This window comes from Sporothrix brasiliensis (genome assembly GCF_000820605.1).
Source record: "Sporothrix brasiliensis 5110 chromosome Unknown Cont21, whole genome shotgun sequence".
Taxonomy (NCBI): Eukaryota; Fungi; Ascomycota; class Sordariomycetes; order Ophiostomatales; family Ophiostomataceae; genus Sporothrix; species Sporothrix brasiliensis.
Genome location: NW_024467140.1, coordinates 3,074,025 through 3,095,630, shown reverse-complemented (window position 1 = coordinate 3,095,630; position 21,606 = coordinate 3,074,025). Strand labels below are relative to the sequence as shown.

The 21,606-nt window shown below is 53.8% G+C and overlaps 7 protein-coding genes across 7 annotated transcripts; 3 read left to right on the top strand and 4 right to left on the bottom strand.

The window, feature by feature from the left end:
* Positions 1–681: 681 nt before the first annotated feature.
* SPBR_05249 (charged multivesicular body protein 4) lies at positions 682–1,495 on the bottom strand (the record flags this gene model as incomplete). The annotated part of the gene is made up of 3 exons (XM_040763526.1): positions 682–758; positions 819–1,229; positions 1,312–1,495. 3 exons carry the CDS (start codon positions 1,493–1,495, stop codon positions 682–684), a joined length of 672 nt encoding a protein of 223 aa, XP_040615924.1.
* Positions 1,496–2,639: 1,144 nt separating this feature from the next.
* Positions 2,640–3,161, top strand: SPBR_05368 (uncharacterized protein; the record flags this gene model as incomplete). Its single annotated transcript, XM_040763645.1, has 2 exons — positions 2,640–2,725; positions 2,789–3,161. 2 exons carry the CDS (start codon positions 2,640–2,642, stop codon positions 3,159–3,161), a joined length of 459 nt encoding a protein of 152 aa, XP_040615923.1.
* Positions 3,162–4,142: 981 nt separating this feature from the next.
* On the bottom strand, positions 4,143–5,084 carry SPBR_05189 (uncharacterized protein; the record flags this gene model as incomplete). The annotated part of the gene is made up of 1 exon (XM_040763466.1): positions 4,143–5,084. One exon carries the CDS (start codon positions 5,082–5,084, stop codon positions 4,143–4,145), a length of 942 nt encoding a protein of 313 aa, XP_040615922.1.
* Positions 5,085–9,077: 3,993 nt separating this feature from the next.
* SPBR_04940 (adenylate cyclase) lies at positions 9,078–10,647 on the top strand (the record flags this gene model as incomplete). Its single annotated transcript, XM_040763217.1, has 2 exons — positions 9,078–10,560; positions 10,628–10,647. 2 exons carry the CDS (start codon positions 9,078–9,080, stop codon positions 10,645–10,647), a joined length of 1,503 nt encoding a protein of 500 aa, XP_040615921.1.
* Positions 10,648–10,964: 317 nt separating this feature from the next.
* SPBR_05026 (uncharacterized protein) lies at positions 10,965–12,256 on the bottom strand (the record flags this gene model as incomplete). The annotated part of the gene is made up of 2 exons (XM_040763303.1): positions 10,965–11,794; positions 12,112–12,256. 2 exons carry the CDS (start codon positions 12,254–12,256, stop codon positions 10,965–10,967), a joined length of 975 nt encoding a protein of 324 aa, XP_040615920.1.
* A 2,073-nt stretch (positions 12,257–14,329) lies between these two features.
* On the bottom strand, positions 14,330–15,838 carry SPBR_04961 (uncharacterized protein; the record flags this gene model as incomplete). The annotated part of the gene is made up of 1 exon (XM_040763238.1): positions 14,330–15,838. One exon carries the CDS (start codon positions 15,836–15,838, stop codon positions 14,330–14,332), a length of 1,509 nt encoding a protein of 502 aa, XP_040615919.1.
* Positions 15,839–20,130: 4,292 nt separating this feature from the next.
* Positions 20,131–21,196, top strand: SPBR_05134 (uncharacterized protein; the record flags this gene model as incomplete). The annotated part of the gene is made up of 2 exons (XM_040763411.1): positions 20,131–20,909; positions 20,953–21,196. The coding sequence occupies 2 exons, from the start codon at positions 20,131–20,133 to the stop codon at positions 21,194–21,196; spliced, it is 1,023 nt and encodes a 340-aa protein (XP_040615918.1).
* Positions 21,197–21,606: the final 410 nt, after the last annotated feature.

Genomic DNA, 21,606 nt, shown 5'->3' with positions numbered 1-21,606 from the left:
TAAAATGCGGCAGAGAAGCAAATATTGAAGCTCGGAACGGTCGATTCGCGTCGAAGAGTAACGGAGCAGAATGCGATGCAAGTCATTTTGAACACGTCAACCCGTGCGAAGGCATGGAAGGGCCGGCCACATCTTCGGTATGAGCGTCTGACAGGGCCGTTTATCAAAAAGAAGACGTGCTCACATCAACTCCCTTTCCGGAGCTGACTGCAGGGCCGGGTATAATAGGATCGAGGAACGATGCAGGACCATGAAAACGGGATGCAGGACCATGCAAAACAAACATAACCCCCCCTCCCCCCTCCCGGAATCGCACTCTACCAAACCATACACCCCGTACCATTGTTCTACATGCACATCGGGAATGTAGGCACTGTGGATGTTGTAGGATGCGATGTAGGGTTTTGTGTCCACGGAGCACAGGGTCCATTTAGCGAAAACTGCTTCTCTGTTTTTGTCGCTCCTTGGTTTGGGTCCGCATTTGTTCTCGCATGTCTTGTCCGTTGGTGATTGTATCTCGTTCTAGTTCTCGACCTTTTCTTTGGCCATCTGCTTTCTGTTGCCGCCTGTCGTTACCTGTTGTTTGTCGCGTCCCGTTGGGTATTCGCTTTCCGTTTCCGTTCCGTCGTTTGTCGTCGCCCTCGTATGTCGCCTCGCATCCGTCACCGGGTTATAAGGCGCTCACATGGCCATCTCGGCCTGCAGCTTGCGCAGCTCGGCCTCTTCGTCGTCTTCCTCCGCCACTGGTGTTGATTTGACTGTTCCGTTAGTGTCCGACCACGGCAAGCGTGTTTGCAGGGGAGTTGGGGACAACATACTCTCGCCATTGGCGGCGGCCGGCAGTCGGTGGACTGCATCGGATACGGGCACGCTCGTGTCGAGCATCTTCTCGTCGAGCTGCTCCTGCTGCAGCTGCTCCAGCTCCTCCTCGAGATCGGCATCGTCCACGGCCTCGCCGATCTGGTTGCTTGTAATGGCATTGACAATCTCCTCGCTGAGCTGGTTCTGCTCCTGGATGCGCTCCATGGTCTCGTCGACCTTTTCGGGGGTCAAGCCGCCGTGGATCTGCTTCATGGCGGTGGCCGCGCGCTCCATGGCGGCCAGGGTCTCGCGGTTGATGTTGGCCGACTCGATGGCGTTGACCTGCTGCTCGAGGGTGCCGATCTGTGCCTGGGTCTGCTCCAGGCTGTGCTCGTGCGCCTTTTTGCGCCGCAGCGCAGCTTTCGCGGCTGAGAGAGAATGATTGTTAGCATCGTCATCCATCGCGGGGGCCTCCTCATCTGCCAGTGCCAGCTTCGCAGCGGAACTTACCATTCTTATTCGACGTCACATTCTTCCGTGCCAGGGCGTCCTGCTGGTCGATTTGCGACTGGAGATGGCTCTCCCGCTTTTGCAGCATGTCGAGCTGCGCCCGCAGGCCGAGGATGGCATTCTTGGGCGTGTCCTTCTTTTTCTGCGCGGCGCCCCCGCCGAACCAGCCCCAAACGTTGGACATGGTGAAAATGTGGCAAGGTAAGAGAGGGGACGGGAGGGAAAGGAGAGGAGGAGGATATCGAAGCCGCGTTACGCAAAATCACGGAGCGGGTGTGGTGTCGTTTGTCGGCTAGATGGAGAGATAAGGTTCGAGAAGACGAGAGGGCGACGGCAAGTGTCGTTTCGTCGAGTATCACTAGGATTGGAAGGGAGAGACTGTAGACGAAAGTCGGCGGTAGTGTCACTGGGATGTTTCCCCTTTCCGAAATAGAACCGATGAGGTGCGTCGGGGGCGGGATTGGTGACAGATCAGATCAGATACGCAAGATGGAAGATGCCGCGGGGTGGCAACTATCGCCGTGTCGCAGGAGTCGCGTGGTCGTCGGTCTTTGTCGTCGCGTTGTCTACGTAGAGAAGAAGAGTCGCAGGGTAATTCGGTGACCGGTCGCAGGTGGTGACGTCGGGAAGGGAGGACGTTGGTGTGGTTGAGAAAAAGAAGAAACGATACGGACGAAGCCTTGGGCCGGGAAATGGAGGAGAAAGAGAGGGGACCTCCAACCACCAATGATAATGATGATGCAAGGCCCCAAATACGTAGCGTGGTAGGTAGCCACCAGCCGAAGCCCATAGAACGCAGCCTGTCTTCTGTGTGGCCAGGCTGCCACATTCACTCGGTGGTGGCTCGGTGGTTAGTGCCTGCGACTGTCCCACCATCTCGCCACCTGACATGGTCTGCCATGTGCCGCGCAAAAAGTAGCTGGAATGGACAACCCCGCCATGCAATTGTTAGAAAACTATGAGCACGTGACGCGATTTCTAGCTACTAATTACCATCTAATGATGCGCAATGCGTGCAAAGCACGCTAACGACAACTGAGACCACAACAGCCAACACCACCAAAGACGAAGACAACCAGTCGAATACAGGGTGTTGTGATAATATCCCAGTTTCCTATCAAATTTCGAATATACTTTTTTGGTAAATTAAGTCGAAAAAGAATGAAATCGTAAGAGTTCTATCTTTTTTCTTTTCTTTTTTTGGAAGAACCTAGGCAACAAATGTACCTGACTCCGGAAATGAGGTGATCATCCAACATCAAAATGCATTTATCGTAACGTCCCTTCCAACTAGGCATCCTCACATCCAACAACTTTCACATACGGAAATGCCCTCGACGTCGGCTTCTGAGATTTGCTTTCTATCCAGCTTGCCAGCCAAGATCACTGGCCAGAAAGTTCGGTTTCTCGGTTGGTAAGTTCCATTCCATGCACGGCATCGGCATTCCTGCATCGATCAAAGACACTGACTGTGCAGCGTCACCGACTACGATCCCATCACAGGTGTGCTCACGCTACAGCACCCGTACCAGCCACCGACGCCCAGTACCGGTAGCGGCACCCACGTGCCGGCTCATGCAGTCCGTGCCCGCGTCAACGTGGACCTCGTGCTGAAGGGCTTGACGGCGGAGCAGACGACGGTGGGCGCATGGGTGAACGTGATGGGCTATGTGACGGGGCACACCGCTCCGACCACCACCGCCTCCGACAGAGGGAGAGGCCCCGCGTGTGTCGACGTGCAAGCGCTCATCCTCTGGTCGACGGGCCCGCTGGACGTGCAGGCGTACGAGCGACAGCTGGATGCGATGCTAACCATGAGGACCGGGACGGTGGCGGGGACGGGGACATGAAGTGGAGACGTGTTTGCGCCCGACGACGACACAGTCGATGGCGACAAAAGCTACACGAGTACAGTACACTCCGCAGAACGAGATACGACCGTCACATCTCGGCGCCGCCTCAGAAATGCTGATGCCGCCCTACGTCTGCAAGACCTTACCGGAGCCGAGTCATGCCTCAGGAGACGAATGTCAAGTTCCACATCTCATACTCAGGATCTCAACTGACGTTACACCTATTTCCACCAGTATTCACGGTATAGGGGCGAGCCAAGTGTCACAAATGGTATGGTTTGATTTTGACGAGGGCACGTACGCAGATAGTTGGCGTTAATGACGGAAACGTGTGATTGCCCAAGATGCAGTATTTCTTTTGTTTTGTAGACTGGGACATAACTGGGTGCCTCGTTACGGCCCCTTGATAAGAATAGAATGTAAAGATAGTGATATCAAAACGAAGATGGCACGATTGGCCTTCCCGAGGCTGTAGCTATCCGTCTGTGGCTGGAGCAAGACAAAAAAGAACCGTATTGCAAACAAAAAACAAACAATATCCAAAATCAAATAAAAAACCAAATCAAAGTGACCAATATTGGCATTTTTGCCGTAAAATAGTCTTCTGTAACTTCCCAAGCGTCCAAGAGAGAAGAGTTCGAGTAACCAAAGGAGGTAAAAAATAGAAAGCTGGAAAAGGAAGACCATGATGAAAGATAAAAGACGAAAACAAACCCCGAACATCCAGTAGATCTTTATCGTAAAATAATGACAGTACGAATACAAGGTGAGGAAGAGACGATGTCAACAAAAGAGAAAATAAAGAAAAGCGCTTCCCTATTCTTCGGCAAGATTAAGTTTCCAAAAACACAGAAGGGTATTTTTTTTGGTCATGTTTTCTGTGACGCAAACGGACAGGCAGGAGATAGGCAGGAGACAGAGAAGAGACGGAGAGACAAGCAGGTCAAGGAAGAAGGAAATAACACAACTCTTTCCACACTAGTAACGGTTGCTGCGCGGACTCTGGGCCGACGATATGTCGTCGACGTGGTTGCAGAGCGCCACAAACAGGTCAAAGAAGAGCTGCGAGCCACCATTGTACATCTCCAGCTGCATGGTGCCGCTCCGTTTGAAAGTGCCGCGGCTGCGGATAATGAGTGCCAGGTAGTGGGCACGCAGCTTGGAGTCCGTCTCGGGCGTGTGGGCGTAGGCAAAGCGCGCCGATGCCAGGATCGTGCTGCAAGGGATGCCGCTCTGCAGGCCCTGTTTGCGCAGAGCGATGCGCTTGAGCTCGTCGAGGCCGAACCGCTCGGCTGTACAGTACATGACTGTGTCTTTGAGCAGGTCGCCGTCGACGGCGTGGTGAAATATGGTGGCCTCCACGCCTTGGTCGGCGGACGCCGTGTCCGGCCGCTCCAGCTCCCATGAGTTGCGTCGCTTGTTGTGCAGCAAGCGCGGATAGTAGTCTCCCTTGTAGAGATACTCGAGGACAGACGAAAATATTTCGGGCTCATCCTCGGGCAGAGCGATGCGCTTGCTGGCTGTGGGGGGTGAGGCGGGGGAAGAAGGGGTGGTCGGCGACGAGAACGGCGAGTTCTGCTCGTAGAAGAGCGGCTGGTTGTGCAGGGCTTGTTGGAAGTAGGGCGAGGCACAGAGAATATCCTCGTGAGCAGCAAAGATGCGCTGTTCTCGGCCGACAACGAGCGTGACAATGGCCGATGTCATGGACGTTGGAGAGGTCTGGCTGCGATGATGATTGCTTCCCTCAGCAAAAGCGGCAACGGCAGCGGCAGACCCGATAGTAGGCGGCCGGCGGCCGGGACGGGAGGAGTCATGACGGCGGTGTTTGGAAACGCCGGCATCTTTGCTGAACGACGTGCTTCCCGGCTTGCCTATGTTTTGGCTCTTGGAGAAGCTCTTGTTCTGTGACCGCGAGAACATGATGGCGGAACTGTGGGACGATGGGGGAACGAAGAAAACACAGAAGAGGAAAAAGGAGGGAAAAGGAGGGAAAAGGAAACAAATGGATGCGGCGAATAGCAGGAGAGACGAAAAGCAACAGAAATAAATTAATCAGATGTAGGAGAGGCAATAAAGATGCAGACAATAAATGATGGAAATAATAAGCGTTCAGTTCATAATGTTTTCTAGAAACGGAAATGGTTGATTTGTCGAGATGCAATGTGAATATTGTCACTGATGTGTATGTTGACATTCACGGAATTCGTCGTTGGGCGATTACTTATCTTTTGTTGGGCGATGGGCGATGGGCGATGGGCGATGGGCGATGGGCCATTAATGACTACGAGAGAGATTTATCTGAGAAGAAGAGAAATCGAGTGCGGCGGGATTCGCCAATATTTATATAAGCCTGCAAGAGAGCACAAGAATGCACGCATGAAGGAAGGAACGTGCGTTGTGGACGAGACTGTGAAGGAAGCGAACCAAAAGGGAAGGAAAGAGAAGGGGAAAGAGGGGAACAGTTGCGTGAGGCTCGATTGTCTGCCTGGCTGCCTTTTTGGGTGGATTAGGGTGCTTTTGTATGGGCTGTGCGGCAGGACCGACTGGCGACATCCGCGAAATCCAACACAGTGCCAGCAACTGACCAAGGAAAAAGGAAAGGAGCAAACGCGTAAAAGGGTGGGCCGCAGGGGAGTGAGGGACTTTTGGGAGTTTTGGGACAGAAAAGAAGCCGAAAGAAGAAAAGAAATAGGGGGAACAAGGGAGGGAAGAATGGATGGCGATGCTCTTGGCCGAGGCGCGTTCCCGGGCGCGACTTGCCAGAAAGAGTCAACTGGGTCAAGTGCGAAACTGTCACGTCCGCACGTGATGCCTACAGGGGATTAAATTGATATTCAGGCGCTGTAATATCTGCGCATCCTTGTATTACAGGGGCCTGCGTATTCGCTGTACCGCTCCGCCTTTAGCTCAAACGGACTAGCGGTCGCACTGCAGCCCGCTGGTGCATCCACCCATCCACTACGAAACCCACACAATCGGGCAAGGCACACAGTGGCATACACTAGCCTGCTATCACACTTGTACCTCGTGCATTTGTGCACTGCTGCCTGCTGCGAACTGGGTACATGCTCGTCATCGCATCTCGTGAATATATCCCCAACTGTTATCCTAGCCCCTTTCTTGTCTTTTGCTCTATCTGCATTCGGATCAAGTGCCGGAGAACCTGCATTCGGGCTTGCATCCGCCTTTATTTCTTGGGCCAGTTTAAATACATAAAATAGATAAATACGAGAGGGAGGGAACGGGGTGTCCTCCAGGTCAATCCGAGCCGTGACTTCTTGTTGGGGGTGTTGGGGGTGAGAAATCCCCTCTTCTTGTTCAAACAACTGTCCATCTGGGAGATCCAGGGGGCCTCGTTGTGCGTCGTACTAGCTGGAGATATCTAAGGCAGCCACTTGGCCCGTGAACAGCTATGGAATAAATTACCAGGGAACCAGTATTCAATATCCCTGTGGAACACCCGACACCTTAGACATTGGGAGGGTAACAAAATCAAAAGTTGTCAAGAGACGCATTTAGATTTATTTGTTCTTGAATACGGAGCACGACATACGGCGTACTCTTCGGACAAGACGTTCCAATATGTGAGGCTGCTCACTGCGCAGAAATTAAGACGGCCCGCTTCATGTGCATATTGTTTTGCATCTTGAGCTTTCCAAAGAAAAGTCACACACTTGCACGACAGTCTCGCACACCTTTGTGCACGTTGTTGTCCCGCCTGCCGTTAGCACCTTATCCACCCATCCATCCACCCTCATGGACCATGGCTGAACAGATGTACGGGTGCCTGGCTTGCCTTATTTGGCACTTGGTCTCAATGTTTTTTTTTCCGAACGTCTGTTTTCGACTAGGGTTCCAGCCGGTGAAGGGTCTGCTACTTCAACCCTGTGCCATGCGTGCGTCAAAATATATCCGCTTGTCGTGACCAATAATGAAACGGGGAGCAAAACTGCGAGGAAAAGTCGTCAAGGTGACGAGGCTGCTTGTTAAAGCGAGAGAGTAGCATTTAACCAAATAAAGGTATGGCTTCTCTAAAGTATCATCAAATGAGGGCAGTGCCAATGTCCTTTGCATGTTTCATGGTGCTTTTGAACAAAAAAGACTTGGACTACTATGTCCGAAGACGGCCCGTGAAAACTTAAGACTGACGATTCACAGTCACACTCCCGGTCTCACTCGGCTTCTTCTTTATCCCACCATCTCAAGTTGCTCCCTCCCTGCAAACACTTTAAAAATAGTGCCCTGGTCGAGCCAAGACGGAGTCAGAAGCGAAACGGGAAATACCTTCAAAGATAACTCTTGCTTTTAATGACTGGTTCCACTTCCGCCAAAGTTGGTCATGTGCAGGGGAAGGATCAGAAAAGAAAAAAGAAAAACAGTGATAAAATCTTAAAGAAACAAAAGTCACATCCTGTCCCACGATCAGGCAATAAGCAGCCAGGCACACAAACAGTGGCCGACGGAAATTTCACCTTGCAAAAGAGGGGAACTGGAAATGAGGCGGCTTGGCTCGTCAAAAAGGCATCTGGTCGCCTTTCTGTCGTACGTACACTTATGCGAACGTGACGACACAGTATTAGTTCTAGTGTTTAGTAGATCGTTTATTATTTATTGTCCTGGTCTCGACTAGTTCAAAGCCTTGCATTGCAGGTCTTGTTTTGGTTTTTGGTATTTGTTCATTTTGTTGGCTCCGGAGGTTTGCCATGCCAGCCTCGTTTTCAATGTTGACACTTGCAAGGCGCCCTGAACTAGGCAGCCTCTGGAGACAGCCCAGCCGGACTCGGCCGCCGTCACTAACAAGAACACTACAAAACAACCGCACAGCCAAAACGGACCGTCACGGGCCGATCACTTCTTGGCCGTCAGCCAAAAGTCCAACAGGAGGACTTTCTTCTCATATCCAATAACCTTCATTCGACGGGGCTCTCAGGCCATCTGTGGCGGCTCAGGACAAGACATAGTCGTGGTCCAGCTTGGCGGCAGGTTTTGCCCGGCAAGTGTTCGTTCTCTAGAGTGCTACGGCGTAGAAGGTGAGGCTTCATTGGGGTGCAAAAGTTTCTACAATGTTTCTGCAGCATATCAACATATTTTCGGGGCAGATGACCGTCGATCAGCTCCAAGTGCAAGGCGACACAACAGCCCGAACACAGCAAAACTGCGTACTTCGGTGCGGTTGGAGATATATAAAGCAGGTTGTGCATTGTCACTGAAAGCGCAAATATCAGCCTTTTAGGCGCGCAGCAATATTCCGTATTTAAAAAGACGTTGTACTGCCACTTCACGCAGCCACATGTTTCGTGTTCATTCTTTCTTTCGGCTTCGAGAACACGTCCAAGGAGCCCGTGACGCTATCTGAGGCCTGATGCTCTAAACCGATCGCCTAGCTTTCTCTCGAAATGCACTTACAGCAGATGGCGGTAGCCTTGCACCGCCCGTTTTAGCCAGCTCGTGCCCCGCCATCAACTTCCACCAAACTACACATACAGTACTGAACAAGGGCAAATCTCGCCCCTCTCTTCCTTCTCAAGCCCATTAAAGAACCTTTCTCTCTTTGTCATCTACCAAACCTTGTGGCGAACGAAATGACCCTGAGACACAACTGGCACTGTTTTGACTCCAAATCACGAACAGACACCCTGACGCGACAAAGCTTCCCAGCGTGACACTGCATAACGGCTCGACAAACGGCACCTATTTTCAGACGTTACAAAGCAATCAACTGTCTTAAACCACAACACGAGCCGCCTCCATTTGACGGCGACCTGACGACGAAACGAACCTACGGCGTCTCTACGACTCGCTGGTGACTTGGTTCGACTTGGCCACATTCTGGCAGCACCGACGTTGATACTCACGATCCCAGACCTTGCCACCGCACGACACATACGCGCCCAACGTCATTGATCCCCGACCATGGCCCAAGACGGCGAACAGCCGGCCGTGGCAGTCTCCGAGGACCAGACGACGGAGACGACACAGACAGCGCCGCGACATGACTTGCCGACAACACCTCACCAACCCCAGACACACATCACCCTCCCCGACGGCACCACCGCTGCACCAGGCGTCACACCCGCCGGCAGTGACAAGGGTGACGGGGAGGACCAGCTTGCCGACAGCGTCACGTCGACCGCTGCCAGTCCTGGACTGCGCAACAGCAAGGGCTGGGACGGAAAGCTGCGAATGCCCAAGAAGGACGCGTCGCCCACGCCGGCCACGGGGACTACAGGGATTGCAGAGACTACAGAGACTACAGGAGCCACGGCAACCGGGGACCCGTCGGGCCACCACAATGTGGCTCTGGCCAACCCCGAAGCCCTGTCTGATCCCGAGTACTCGGACGACGAGAACGTCGTGCCTGGCGAGGAAATTGCCGCCGACGAAGATTTGCTAAACGACGAAGACCCAGACACGGACGAAATCTTGGCCACGCACGCCCGCATTCACGACATCGACGCCCTGCGGCTGGAGCGCTTCAAGAAGGTGGTGCGCCTGTGCCTGCGCCAAAATAGCATCCAGTCTCTGTCGTCGGGGCTCGCGCCCGTGGCCGACACGCTGCAGGAGCTGGACGTGTACGACAACCTCGTGTCGCACATGCGCGGCGTCGAGAAGCTGCCCAACCTGACGAGCCTCGACCTCAGCTTCAACAAGATCAAGCACATCAAGCACCTGGCCCCCTTGACCAAGCTGGTCGACTTGTACCTGGTCGCCAACAAGGTGTCCTCGCTCGACGGGCTCGCGGACCTCCCGGCCGCGGCGACGCTGCGCATGCTGGAGCTGGGCTCGAACCGGCTCCGCTCGATCGCCCCGCTCGCCGGGTTCGGGTTTGTCGCCCTCGAAGAGCTGTGGCTGGCCAAGAACAAGATTACGTCGCTCGAGGGCCTGCGGAACCTGCCCAAGCTGCGGCTGCTGAGCGTGCAGTCGAACCGCATCCGAGACCTGCGTCCGCTGCACGGTGTGCCGACGCTCGAGGAGCTGTACATCTCGCACAATGCCCTGGAATCACTCGAAAGCCTGAGACGGCCGGCCGAGCCGTCAGACACAGAGGCAGAGGCGGGCGAGGCGGCCGCCGCCAACGGTGACACCACCGCCACCGCAGACTCGGACGCCTCTGGCGGCGCCGCGTCGGGCGGAGCCGTCCCGCGCCTCCGCGTCCTCGATGTCAGCAACAACGCCCTCACCTCCTTCTCCGGCATCGAACACCTCGCTGCCCTCGAAGAGGTCTGGGCCAGCTACAACCGCGTCGCCGACTTCGCCGACGTCGAGCGCTGCCTGCGGGACAAGAAGGACCTCGACACCGTCTACCTCGAAGGCAACCCGCTGCAGCTGCGCGCGCCGGCGCTGTACCGCAACAAAGTGCGCATGGCCTTGCCGCAGGTGCAGCAGATTGATGCTAGTATGTCTCCCCTTGCGTCATGTTATAGGTGCATTGATCCACAAGCCCCCCTACTAATACAGTCTAGCCTTTATCCGAGAGAAATGACCGACACCATACTATGTACACGAAGTCCTGTTCGTTCGCTTCTTTTCTTGTAGGGCTCTTTCTTACTTTGTTATATGACTGGGACATTGGGTATATTGCAGTTCGTCACGTCTACTCAATTTCGTAACACATTCACACACATACGGCTATTGGCCTACGAGTTGTCAAAAACACAAATGATTCACCTCGTTTATCATTGCAGTGATCTTTATTTCTTTTCGTTCTCGTGAAAACGTGTTTTTTCTTCTAAACCCTACGACAGAAGCAAGTGCCCATCATGACTTTGACACGTCGCATGCAACAGCAGCACAGGCCATTTAAGCGAACAGGATCAGCTTGTCCGTCTCAAAGTAGTTTGTGGGCTGGTTGAACCGCGTGTTCTTGTCCAGCGCGGAGATGGCGTCCACGTCCTTGGCGTCCAGGTCCCAGGCGACGACGTCCAGGTTCTCGGCCAGCCGCGATGCCGTCTGCGTCTTGGGGATGACGGCCAGACCGCGCTGGGTTGCCCAGCGCAGCAGGATCTGGCCCGCGGACTTCTTGTACTTGGCCGCCAGCTCCTTGATCAGCGGCACCTCGAACAGCGGCGTCAGCGCCTCGGCGTCGGCCATCTTGAACTCCTCAAACGAGGCAGGGCCAAACGACGAGTATGCCGTCACGGCCACACCCTCGCGCTTGGCCAGCTGCAGCAGGCGCGGCTGCACCAGGTACGGGTGGTGCTCAATCTGCAGCGTGGCGGGCGGGATCTTGGCGTAGCGCAGCACGTCGTACAGCAGCTGGCCCTGGAAGTTGGACACGCCGATGCTCTTGGTCAGGCCCTTCTCGACGAGCGACTCCATGGCCGTCCAGGTCTCCTGGATGCTGGCCTTGGAGGTGCGGATCTCGGTGCCGGCGTCGTCGTAGTGCCATCCGGGCGGGTAGCGGACCTCGGGGTCGACCCACTCGAGGGCGAGCGGGAAGTGCACAATGAACAGGTCAAAGTAGTCGATGCCCCAGTCCTTGAGCTGGCGGCGGGTGATGGGCTCGACGCGGTCGCCATCGTGGAACGAGTTCCACAGCTTGGAGACAATGAAAAGCTCCTCACGCTTGACGATGCCCTCCTTGATGGCACGGGCCACACCCTGGCCAGACTCGACCTCGTTGCCGTAGTCTGGAGACAGGAGTAGAGTCAGTGTATGTTCGTCCAGAAAGTCAGTGAGCAGCACCCCCCTTCGACCGTTCGCCCCTTCGGCCCCCTTCGCCCCCCTTCGCTCCCATCCCCCCGCCTCCCAGCCGTCCCGTCTCAACACAGGGCGTGCATAAGATTGCGCAAGACAAAATTGCACATGGCTGCAGACACGGCACAGGAGGGGTTGTGTGCCGCAAGGCACATTTGGCGGGGTCACAGCGAATGCAAAGCGGGCAAAAGAGCGCGAAGAGAGGAAGCAGAGAGCAACACGAACGGGAACGAAGGACAGCAAAACTCACCGCAAGCGCCGTCCAGGAGACGGTAGCCGGCCTTGATGGCGTTGTAGACAGTGTCGGCACAGACGGCGTTATCGACCTTCCACAGGCCGAAGCCGACCTGGGGCATCTCATGGCCGCTGTTGAGCTTGATGGTGGGACTCGACATGATTGCGGTTGTCTGCTTGTGTTAGAAAAGGCTGAAGAATGCACTGAGCGAGTCTCTCTGAGGTTGTTTTGTTGGGGACGCGCAAAGGACGATCTGGGCACGAAAGGGCAGGACTAACGTTCAAAAATTGCCCGATTGGGATGTGTTGCTAGATGAGGGGTTGAAAGTTGGAGTAACAGAGAATAGAGACGAAAGGGAGAAGAAAAAAGAAGAGAGGAGAGGGAGAAAGAAGAAGAAAAGAAGCAAAACAATCGGGAAATAAAGTTTATGACAAAGGGGGGATGGTCTGTTTGAGTTATATAAGAAAACGAGAAGCTCCGAAGGAAGGGACAAATGGGGGGGTAGCTGTTACGGCGCAACGTGGGATGCGCCTGCTGTGCTGGTCAAACACCACATCCATGTGGTGGGGTGATGGAGACTACTTCCTCGCTCGGGGTCAAGACCAGTGATGGAAGGTGCGGAACAACACATGCCCTTTCCCAAACACAACGGGCGATGAAGACGGCAGGGCGGCAAGCAGGCAAACCGGCTGGCAGGGAGCCGCGACCACCAAGGCTTTTTTGTCCTGTCTTTCTTTCTTTTTCTGATCTCCAAGATTCTTGGCCTTTCACGGCACGCTAGACGTCACTTGTCGCCCTCCTACGTTGCTTTCGTTCTGTCAAACTATTTCTTCTTCCACTTCAAACCAAAAAGACACATTCTGGGCTGGCCGCAAGAATGGCAGTCCGTGCCGTATACCCCGGCGAGAGCCCCATATCTGGCCCTGTTGGCGCGCACTTGCTCTCGTTTCTACAGGGAAGGAGCTACCGGAGCTATGACGTGAGGAGGCGAACGGCGGCGCAAAGAAGTCCGGCGGGTCTTTTTTCGGTCATTCACCTTGGGGCAAAACTTGGTGTCAATTTTGAGTCCCGCTGTCCACTCTGCACTGCCGTTCTATGTTCTCCGTGGACGTCACTGTAATTACTCCTTGTACTTGCATAGATAGCTCGACAGGTACTGAAAGACGAAGGCAACTCACCCGCGCGTGAGAATTACTAGATTGGGCGATGCGTACAAGACGTCGAGGCAGGAGCAAGAGGAAGGCGCGACCCGTACTCGGAGCATGTCCACGATATCGTGATCTCCAACTTGCCTCTCCTGAAGAGCCCACATTTGGGATAAATAGGCCCCCCTCTTACAAATACAGGCGCAAGATGCGAAGAACAAACGCCCACATATGACATAGAACAAAAAAGCGTCTGGACCGACAACAAGGCCAAGCAAGCTTCATCCCAGGCTTCCCCTTCCCCTCCCGCGCGCGATGAATTTAGCCTGAATGGTAACTACTGTGGATGCTTTTGTGGGCGACGTTTCTAGCGCAAGATAGTTGTCCTGTGCAGGTACATGTACAAATGAAAAGGCTAGAGGCTAGAAAGGCTGTGAAAAATCAATGCCAGTTCGTTTGTCTCTCCAAGCGCGGTTCGTGGATAAATCCTCTTAGTCGCGCCTGCCCCTCTTTCTTGGAAAACCCACACAAAACTCCAAACATCCCGCATCCGACATCCACTGAGTACCCAAAAGAAGAAAGACCGCCAAACAGAGGGCCACAATACGATCGCCACGGGAAGCCGTCTCCAAGGAAAGAGCGAGGGGAACAAAAAAATAAAAATAAAAATAAAAATAAAACCGGGGAGAGCTCCAAAAAGGCACCGACGTTCGGCCGGGCCTTCCACTTTAGGCGGAAGGCTCTCGTTGTACTTGGAGACGGAGTTGTCGCGTCTGTTCTTGGCGGACGTTGTTGCCATTTAGATTCACAGTCCTTGTTGACTGTCTTTGCTCCTTTCTTCTCTCAATTCTTGTTCACCTTGATGATTAAATTCGTATTATATTATTTACATTATCGCGTTTGTCAACAGACCAAACTAACACCAATGACGATGGAGGGTATATGAAGCATAAAGAGCAACGACCATGGACTCGGCCAAACAAGAAAACGCCAAAAACAGATGAACGCCAGATATGCCAAAACAAACAAAAAAGGCGGTATCGAACAGAGTCATAATTGATCAAAGTGACAGTTCCCAGCCAACTTGACTACCTTGTCGACGTCCCGTTGCTGCTTCCTCCACCGACCATGTTCGAGTACCAGCAGCCGCACACGTCCGCCGCGCCACCGTCGGGGACGCTGAAGTCCCCCAGCGAATTGCCGTGGTAGTCGACGCAGTCCGGAATCGCAGGGCCGCCTTGTTGGACTTGGGAAATCTCGACGGCAAAGGGCCACGGTACAAACGCGGAGGTCGAGGCCTCGGTCGGCGCCGGCACGTTTGCAATGGTGGGCGGGAACGTGGCACGGCGCTGCGTCCAGAGCGTGGCTTGGAGGGTGGTCTGGTTAAAATAGCAGGTGGCGGCGCTGGTCTGGTGATCCACGAGATCGCTCGTGGGGACGTATGCGAGGTCCATGGAAAAGTTGAAGACGAGGCGCTCGGAGGCGAGGCCGGTGTCGAGGAGGGTCATGTGGATGCTGGAGAAGGAGGGCGATGACGAGGACGAAGACGAGGACGAAGACGACGAAGAGATGGTGTACATGGTGATGGCGGACGCGCTGCTGGTGCTGCCGCCGGTGGTGCCGGCAATGGTCCATTCCAAGGTGACGGCCGAGGCGTTCTGGGCGGCAGGCGATCCGGACGCCGAGAAGACGTTGTTGGACGACGGCGCACAGCCAAAGGCAAACCCGTTGGTCGTGCACGCCGTCGAGACATTGGTGAGGGCCACGGTGAACGAGTAGCGCCCGGCAGGGAACTGGTCCGACGGCGTGGCCGGCGTGGGCGGTGGTGATGTCGATGTGCCCGCGCCGTCGCCGTCGCCATTCCCGCCACCCTTGCCATCGCCGCCACTGCTGTTGTTGTTATTGGCCTGCTGGAGCCCAAACTTGAGGCCGACACCGAGACCGACAGCAATCACGGCCAGCAGCAGCAGCGTCAGGATCAGCCGCCACCAGCCGCCTCGCTTTGAAAACCACTGGCGGTCTTGTGCGCGCTTGGGCAGACCGCGTCCACCTGCGCCGCCCGTCCCGGCCATCTGCTCCTCCAGCTTACGGTCCGTGATGCCGCTCTCCTCGCTGCTTTCGCTGCAGGCCGGGTTGACGTATGGGTAGTTGGGGCCGTGGTAGGCCTGTGAAAGAGGTCCGCCGGGGAGGGCTGGGTGTTGCCGTTGTGAATGTTGTGAATGGTAGCTGCGAAGGCTGCCTTGGCTATGGTAGGAGCCAATGCTGCCGGCCCTATATGCTCTCGGAGTGCGGTTGACGCTTCGACTCGGACTGGAATTTTGGCTCTGGCTGGGGCTGGGGCTGGGACTTTGTGATGAATCTGCCTCCTCATCCGAACCGCTGCCGGCACTGCCTCCGCTGCTACTTTCGGCACCCTCGCCGCCGTCGCTGGCCTGCAATGTCGGCAATGCCGTGACAATTCCCGAATGCCGATTTTGCCGTACTGGGTACATGGCGGCTGACTCGGGCGTTGGCACCACAACCATGTCATCGTCCTCGTGCACAATGGGCAGGGTGCGGACACTCCTCATGGAGGCGCGCCGTCCCGACGGTGCCATTGTGGAGGATGTTGTCGGCGGGCGCACGCCGTGGGTAGGAGAAGATCAAAAATGGACGACGTAAAAAGGCAGAAAAAGTGAAAAGGAAAAAGGACTGGAGAAGGAGAATGTGTCGCTCTCGGTTTTCCGTCTCCAATTCTTCCCGCGGTCCCCGCGCGGTAGTGCTCCTTAAAGGGTGGTATGGTGACCTTGCAATTTCTCGTATTGTCGTAAATCCTTGACTTTGGTAAGCAAGGAAGAGTGTCACAAATGAAAAGAGAAACCCCCCCAAACTGAAAACCAGAAATGTCCACGTCTTTTGGAAATTGTCGCGGGCCCGCTACAGCTATCGATTGTTCCTTAGAAGCGGCGATGGCCTAAAAGTGCAACAGTAATTGACGATACAGACGACAACAAGACGGACGAGGCGTGGCCTAAAGAGTGCGGACAGCTCCTCCTGTCCGTCTTGTCTTGCTCGGCTTGCTCGACGTAATTCCTGCTATGTCTTTCTTTCTGCAATATTATATGTCGTTTGTCGTATGCCGCCTCGTATGGGGATCGACGTGTGGGCGAGTCGAGGGCGAGAAACGTAAAAGTGAATGCGAATGAGCGGCCAAGACAGGCGAAAGTCGGTTGCCAGAGAGAGAAAATGACGAGAAGCGAGCGAAAAGATGATGGGCAGAAGAGCGAACGTATAGAGTATCCGGGGTAGGCGCAGAGTTGTGCCCTACGCCGTTGAATGCAGAGATGTAAAACGAATGGCGATAGTTGTACGACATACAACGTAACTGAAGGTCGTAAATCAACGTAAAAGAGAGGCAGGGCCTTTTGTTATAATAAGAAAGGCGATATTGAACGAGGACGAGGCTCTTTCGCAAGCCAGTCAACCCTCACTTGCCAGCCCTCTAACGCCGGCAAACTTTCTTTGTTCGCCTCTTTTTACGTGGTAAATTAAGGTTTCAAAGGGAGAGAAAAAGAAGAAGAACTGAGGGCGAGAAAACGAGGGAAACGGAGCGGGCCCAGGCCTTGGGCAAAGATGGGACAGAGGGTCAGTGCTTGGAGGAGCTGAGGGGACGGGCCCTGTTTGTGGCCTGGTGGTTTGCGGTCTGTTTTTGGACGACCAGGGTGCCGGATCGCGAGGGGACAAGGACAAGGAAGAGGAGTCGAACGAGAGGGGGGTCTTCGAGGCAAGGGACCTTTGACAGCTCTTTCTGTTCATTTATGAGCTCTTTCGTTTCGACCGTTCAAAGTTTCTTTACTGGATACCTTTACAGCATCTTTGGGATGTAATTACTCCGTCGGTGGATATATATCAAAGAGCAAAACCAAGACGGGCCTGAGACCTCGAAATGAAAACGAGAGAGGGAGAAACGCCATGTGCAGTCGGGGTGCGTGTCCCCCTTTCCCTTGCTTCACCTTATGAGGTATTCTGTAGATCAGACTGCATTCATGGTCCACGCCGACTGCCAGGGAGGCAACCAAAGTTAAAGAATCGCTATGGGAGAGAGAAACGACTCAAAGTATGGGAGATGGATATGACCATTAGAAACAAATACGAAAAGAACGCTCATTGTTGTAAAGTCTCTCGCCAAGCACGGATGCAGGCGAGAGCGGCTCGCCAAGAGACTACTGACAAGAGAGGCACAGGGCCACTTGCACTTTGACAGCAGCAGGGCGGAGAGAATCTTACATGCATCGAGATTGTCCAGCTCAGCCGCACTGCACGTCGTGCGACATACGTGTATCGAGTGTCCATGCCAACTCCACGATGTGAAAAGAGGGGACAGCTTGCATATGCAGCGCACGGTAGGTGAGTGCATCGTAAACGTATCATGCGGTGCTTCTGCAGCTCTTACGGTTAAGCCCAAAATTGTACGGAGTACGGAGGCGACCAAAAGGACAAAGTCGCATTGGTGGCCCAAAACGGAAACGAGAACCAGAACTGCCATAGTCGCAGTTTTGCTGGATCGGCCACATACCGAGAACCCCGGATGGGACGAGACAAACAGAGAACACAGAGGTCGAGGGCGATCCTTCGGGCCAGGCGGGCGTATTGGGATAATTCGCGCTCGTTTTGTTCTCTGTGAGTCTCTTCTCAAGAGCAATTTTGGAAATGAGGTCAAAAAAGTTAAATGAGCTTGTTTGTTAGCGTCCGGCCGGGGACGTCGCGGCGCTAACTTTCCACTGCAACGCAAGGGGGGGAAGGTACTGCCAGCAGACCAGATGACAGGCGAGACACCAACCACAGCACGAAATGGGCAAACGCCCAGCACAACGCGCCAATACTAAAAGGGAAAACGGAAATGATAGTCTACTTGACGTGTGTGGGGGGGAGGGGGGATTGGGAGGACAAAAGAGCCGATGTCTCTGCCAAAGAGGTATCGCAAATCATTGGGCGCAGCGACCGCCGTATTGCGGGCCAGAAACTCGACACTGTCGATGTGGACCTTGCGAGTCTTGCTCCCGTACGGCTTTCGTCGACAGTGCAGCTACTGCCGCCCTGGACGGGTGTAGCCGTGGGTTGCTGCTCGCCCGTCTCGTGAACAGCATGTTGGTCTCTGAAAAGAATTCGTTGATCTGGTATCTTACCTAGTGAGAACTGTTTGTGTTCAGCATGATAGATTTGAAGTGATTGACAATGGTCTTTTTTTGGTCTTTTTTTTGTTCTGGTGCGTATCTGTGCGTTGTGTGACAATGAGTATAAAGAGATGAAAGGGACTTTGAAAAAGTAGGTAGAGAACAAGCAAGACTTTCACAACACAACTAAGGGGCGGCGGGGTTGATGTGTCTTATCAAACTCCACAACTATGAGAGCATCCCGCAAAAATGGCAGAGGATGTCTTTTGTGAAACGTCTCACCATTCCGTTGGCAGCTGTTAAGGTGGCTTGACAGGGTATTACACCACATTTTAATATATATTCTCCTTGGTCGTCTTATTATTCGCGCCTTAAATAAGATACTTATCTGTTGATATTATTGTTTTCTCGATTTATGTTGGCGCGGTTGGCGTTTTGTGCTTTTTTATTCATTTTTATGTTTAAATTTTTTTGTAAATCATATTTAAGTAAAGTCATAAATTCGACTTCAACACAATGAATTCAATAAAATTGTCTCATTATACAAACAACTGGGATTAAACTTTTAACATGACTTCTTAATATCAAATACCAACGACGGAGCACATGACGGCGTCATCTTTGTTGTAAAGGAGAACACTGTCGTGGCTCCACAGTGAGTGATCGTTACAAACGAAACCATGGGACTGAGATTCGTCACTGGTTGGCTTGCTCTCGAGGTGAATGTACGTGGCAACCCAGAAGTCGTACCGGTGATCTAAGGCGAGACCGGGGACGTTAAGGAAAGCCCAGTGGTAATTTATATATAATGAGGGAAAGAGTTAAATAGCAAAGATTAACACTTGGTTTATCTTAACGTAAATGCGTCATTGAAAAGAGTGAATAAAGATGTGTGGACTTCTCAAACGAGAGATGGACAACATCGTGAGATATGTGGCATCATCATCTATAGACAAAACAATGAAGGATACAAAGAATAAACCGTCAGAACCAATAAACAAACAAACAGACTCTACCCACACCATCCTTCTTGCGAGCGTCACTCCCTTTGGCTTAGTCTTTCCTCGCTTAAATCTTTACGCCCTCCCAATTCTCCTTTTACGGTTACACGGGATGTTAATCGGCTCTGTCGGCACGACTCTGTCCTGTTACAAGCAACAGGTCTCGTTATTTATGCCGTTTGTGCCACGGAGGCATCGTAAGTCCTCTTGACATCCTTTTGCGTCATTTTAGGATCAGAAAGCTCCCGTGTGGTTCCATCTTTTTATTCATACTCTATGTCTTTTTCGATTTGTGTCATATAGCCCCCCATTGTGCTTTTGCCATTTTCCTTTTCTTTCATCGCCCCCGCATCTTCTTTGCTGTTCCCTCAACTTATCGGTCGCGAAGCAGCCTCCATTCTTGCTTACAGGGAGACTCTGTATCATATTGTCGTTTATTTGTACTCTCACCTCTGTCTTTGTTGTGTTAAATCACTGCCGCTGCCATCAATATCCCTGGCACGACAGTGCAATACTTTTCTCACAACTGATTCCCACCGTTTCTCAACCGTATTTGATTTGTCCCTATTTGTCCCTATTTGTCCTTGTAACTTTTTCTTCTCATCCATTATGGAACAGGCCCATCTGAAAACGGAGACGCTACCGGGCTACGAGCAGGTCGTACGAGCATCCTCCGAAACGGAGACAATAAACGGAGGCAACGGGGCGCTCCCAGGCTACAAACCGTCAGCCGGAATGTCAGCTTCGACGCCGAAGTCGCCCGTCCTTTTCCCGGCCGAGAAGGACAACGCGCCGTATCGTGTTCAGACGTCGATGCTGCTCGATACTGGACCGTCGGACGGCACTGACAGCACTGACAGCACTGGCGGCGCATCTGCTCCGACCGATATTTCGCACACGTTTGTGGCGGACCCAGCCGACATTCTACCGCCGACGGTGCTCGTGCTCGACGGTCAGGTTATTTACGCCGAGAACGCGCCCGGCGTCGTTCTGTACGAGTCAGGTCTGGGCTTGGCGGGTCTGACGCCGGCCACCAAGCGCGTCGAGCTGGAGAGGTTGGACTATGATGGGTCGACGCGCGTCCGTAAGCGCGGCTTTTATGTGCTGGGGCACATTAACAAGTTCCTGCCGTCCCTGTTCAAGCCCGGCCCGCCCGAATGGTTCATTTACAGCCTGTCGTCGCGGACAGCACCTCTGGGCGTCTTTGGGTGGCGCGAGGGGCCCACCGATGCCTGGGAGGCGCTCCCGGCACGCATCGAGAAACACGAGTTCCACTGGGCCGACGGGGCCAAGGACAACGTGCTGTTCCGGGCGCGGTACAAAAAGGGCGTGTGCACGTGGACGGACGCGGAGCATAAAGAAGTGGCCAAACTATACGAGGCGTCGCGGCTGGTGGTGACGGAGCCGCTGCGGCGCGATCTGCGGGACGTGCTGGTGGCGCTCTGGTGCTGCTACGTATGGGCGCAGGCGCTGAACCGGCATGTGCCGGTACCGGTGCCGCGGGGCAAGAACCCGTATAAACTGAGCCGGCTGTTTAACTGAGGGGGGAGACCCAAGCGTGGCCCATCGTGGTCGCATACCCGGCTCTCCGGGACATACATCACGGGCCCACCGGGGCGCAACCGGGCGTGGCACAACACAAACAACGCCGCCCCGCCGCAACTCGCGCACCAACAATATCGAGGAGGGCCGGTGCCAGGTCCTTGCGGACCAGGACCGCGACCGGCAGGTTGACCTGACGCACGCGGCAACGCTCGTTCAGTTGAACCACCATCTTCGGTCCGCGCGCACGCCTGTATAACGGTGTCCGCTGCAGGCCAAGATCAAGCAAACGGAGGACAACCGCGACCGGCGCATGAATCTAACTTTGCCTCCCGCAGCCTTTGAAGATTCATGACAGATATGCGTGCTATGGGCGCCACGGTGAGCGCATATTTCATACTGAGGAACGCAATTTCATAGTGTGCACTCTTTCGTGCTACAAAGTCACATACAAGAATGACACGGACACCCATGGACTGGCACAACAATATACTGCGTTACACGATGTCCTTGAGATCACCCGCGGCCCAGCGCTTTCTCGACTTACTGTGTAAGTCGTGCACATAAAATAACCGTTAACCGGCGACTATAGTTGTATATTAGTTCTAATATGTAGACCAAGGAAGAAACCAACAATAAGAAAGACAAAAACCGTAGATATGGCAATGC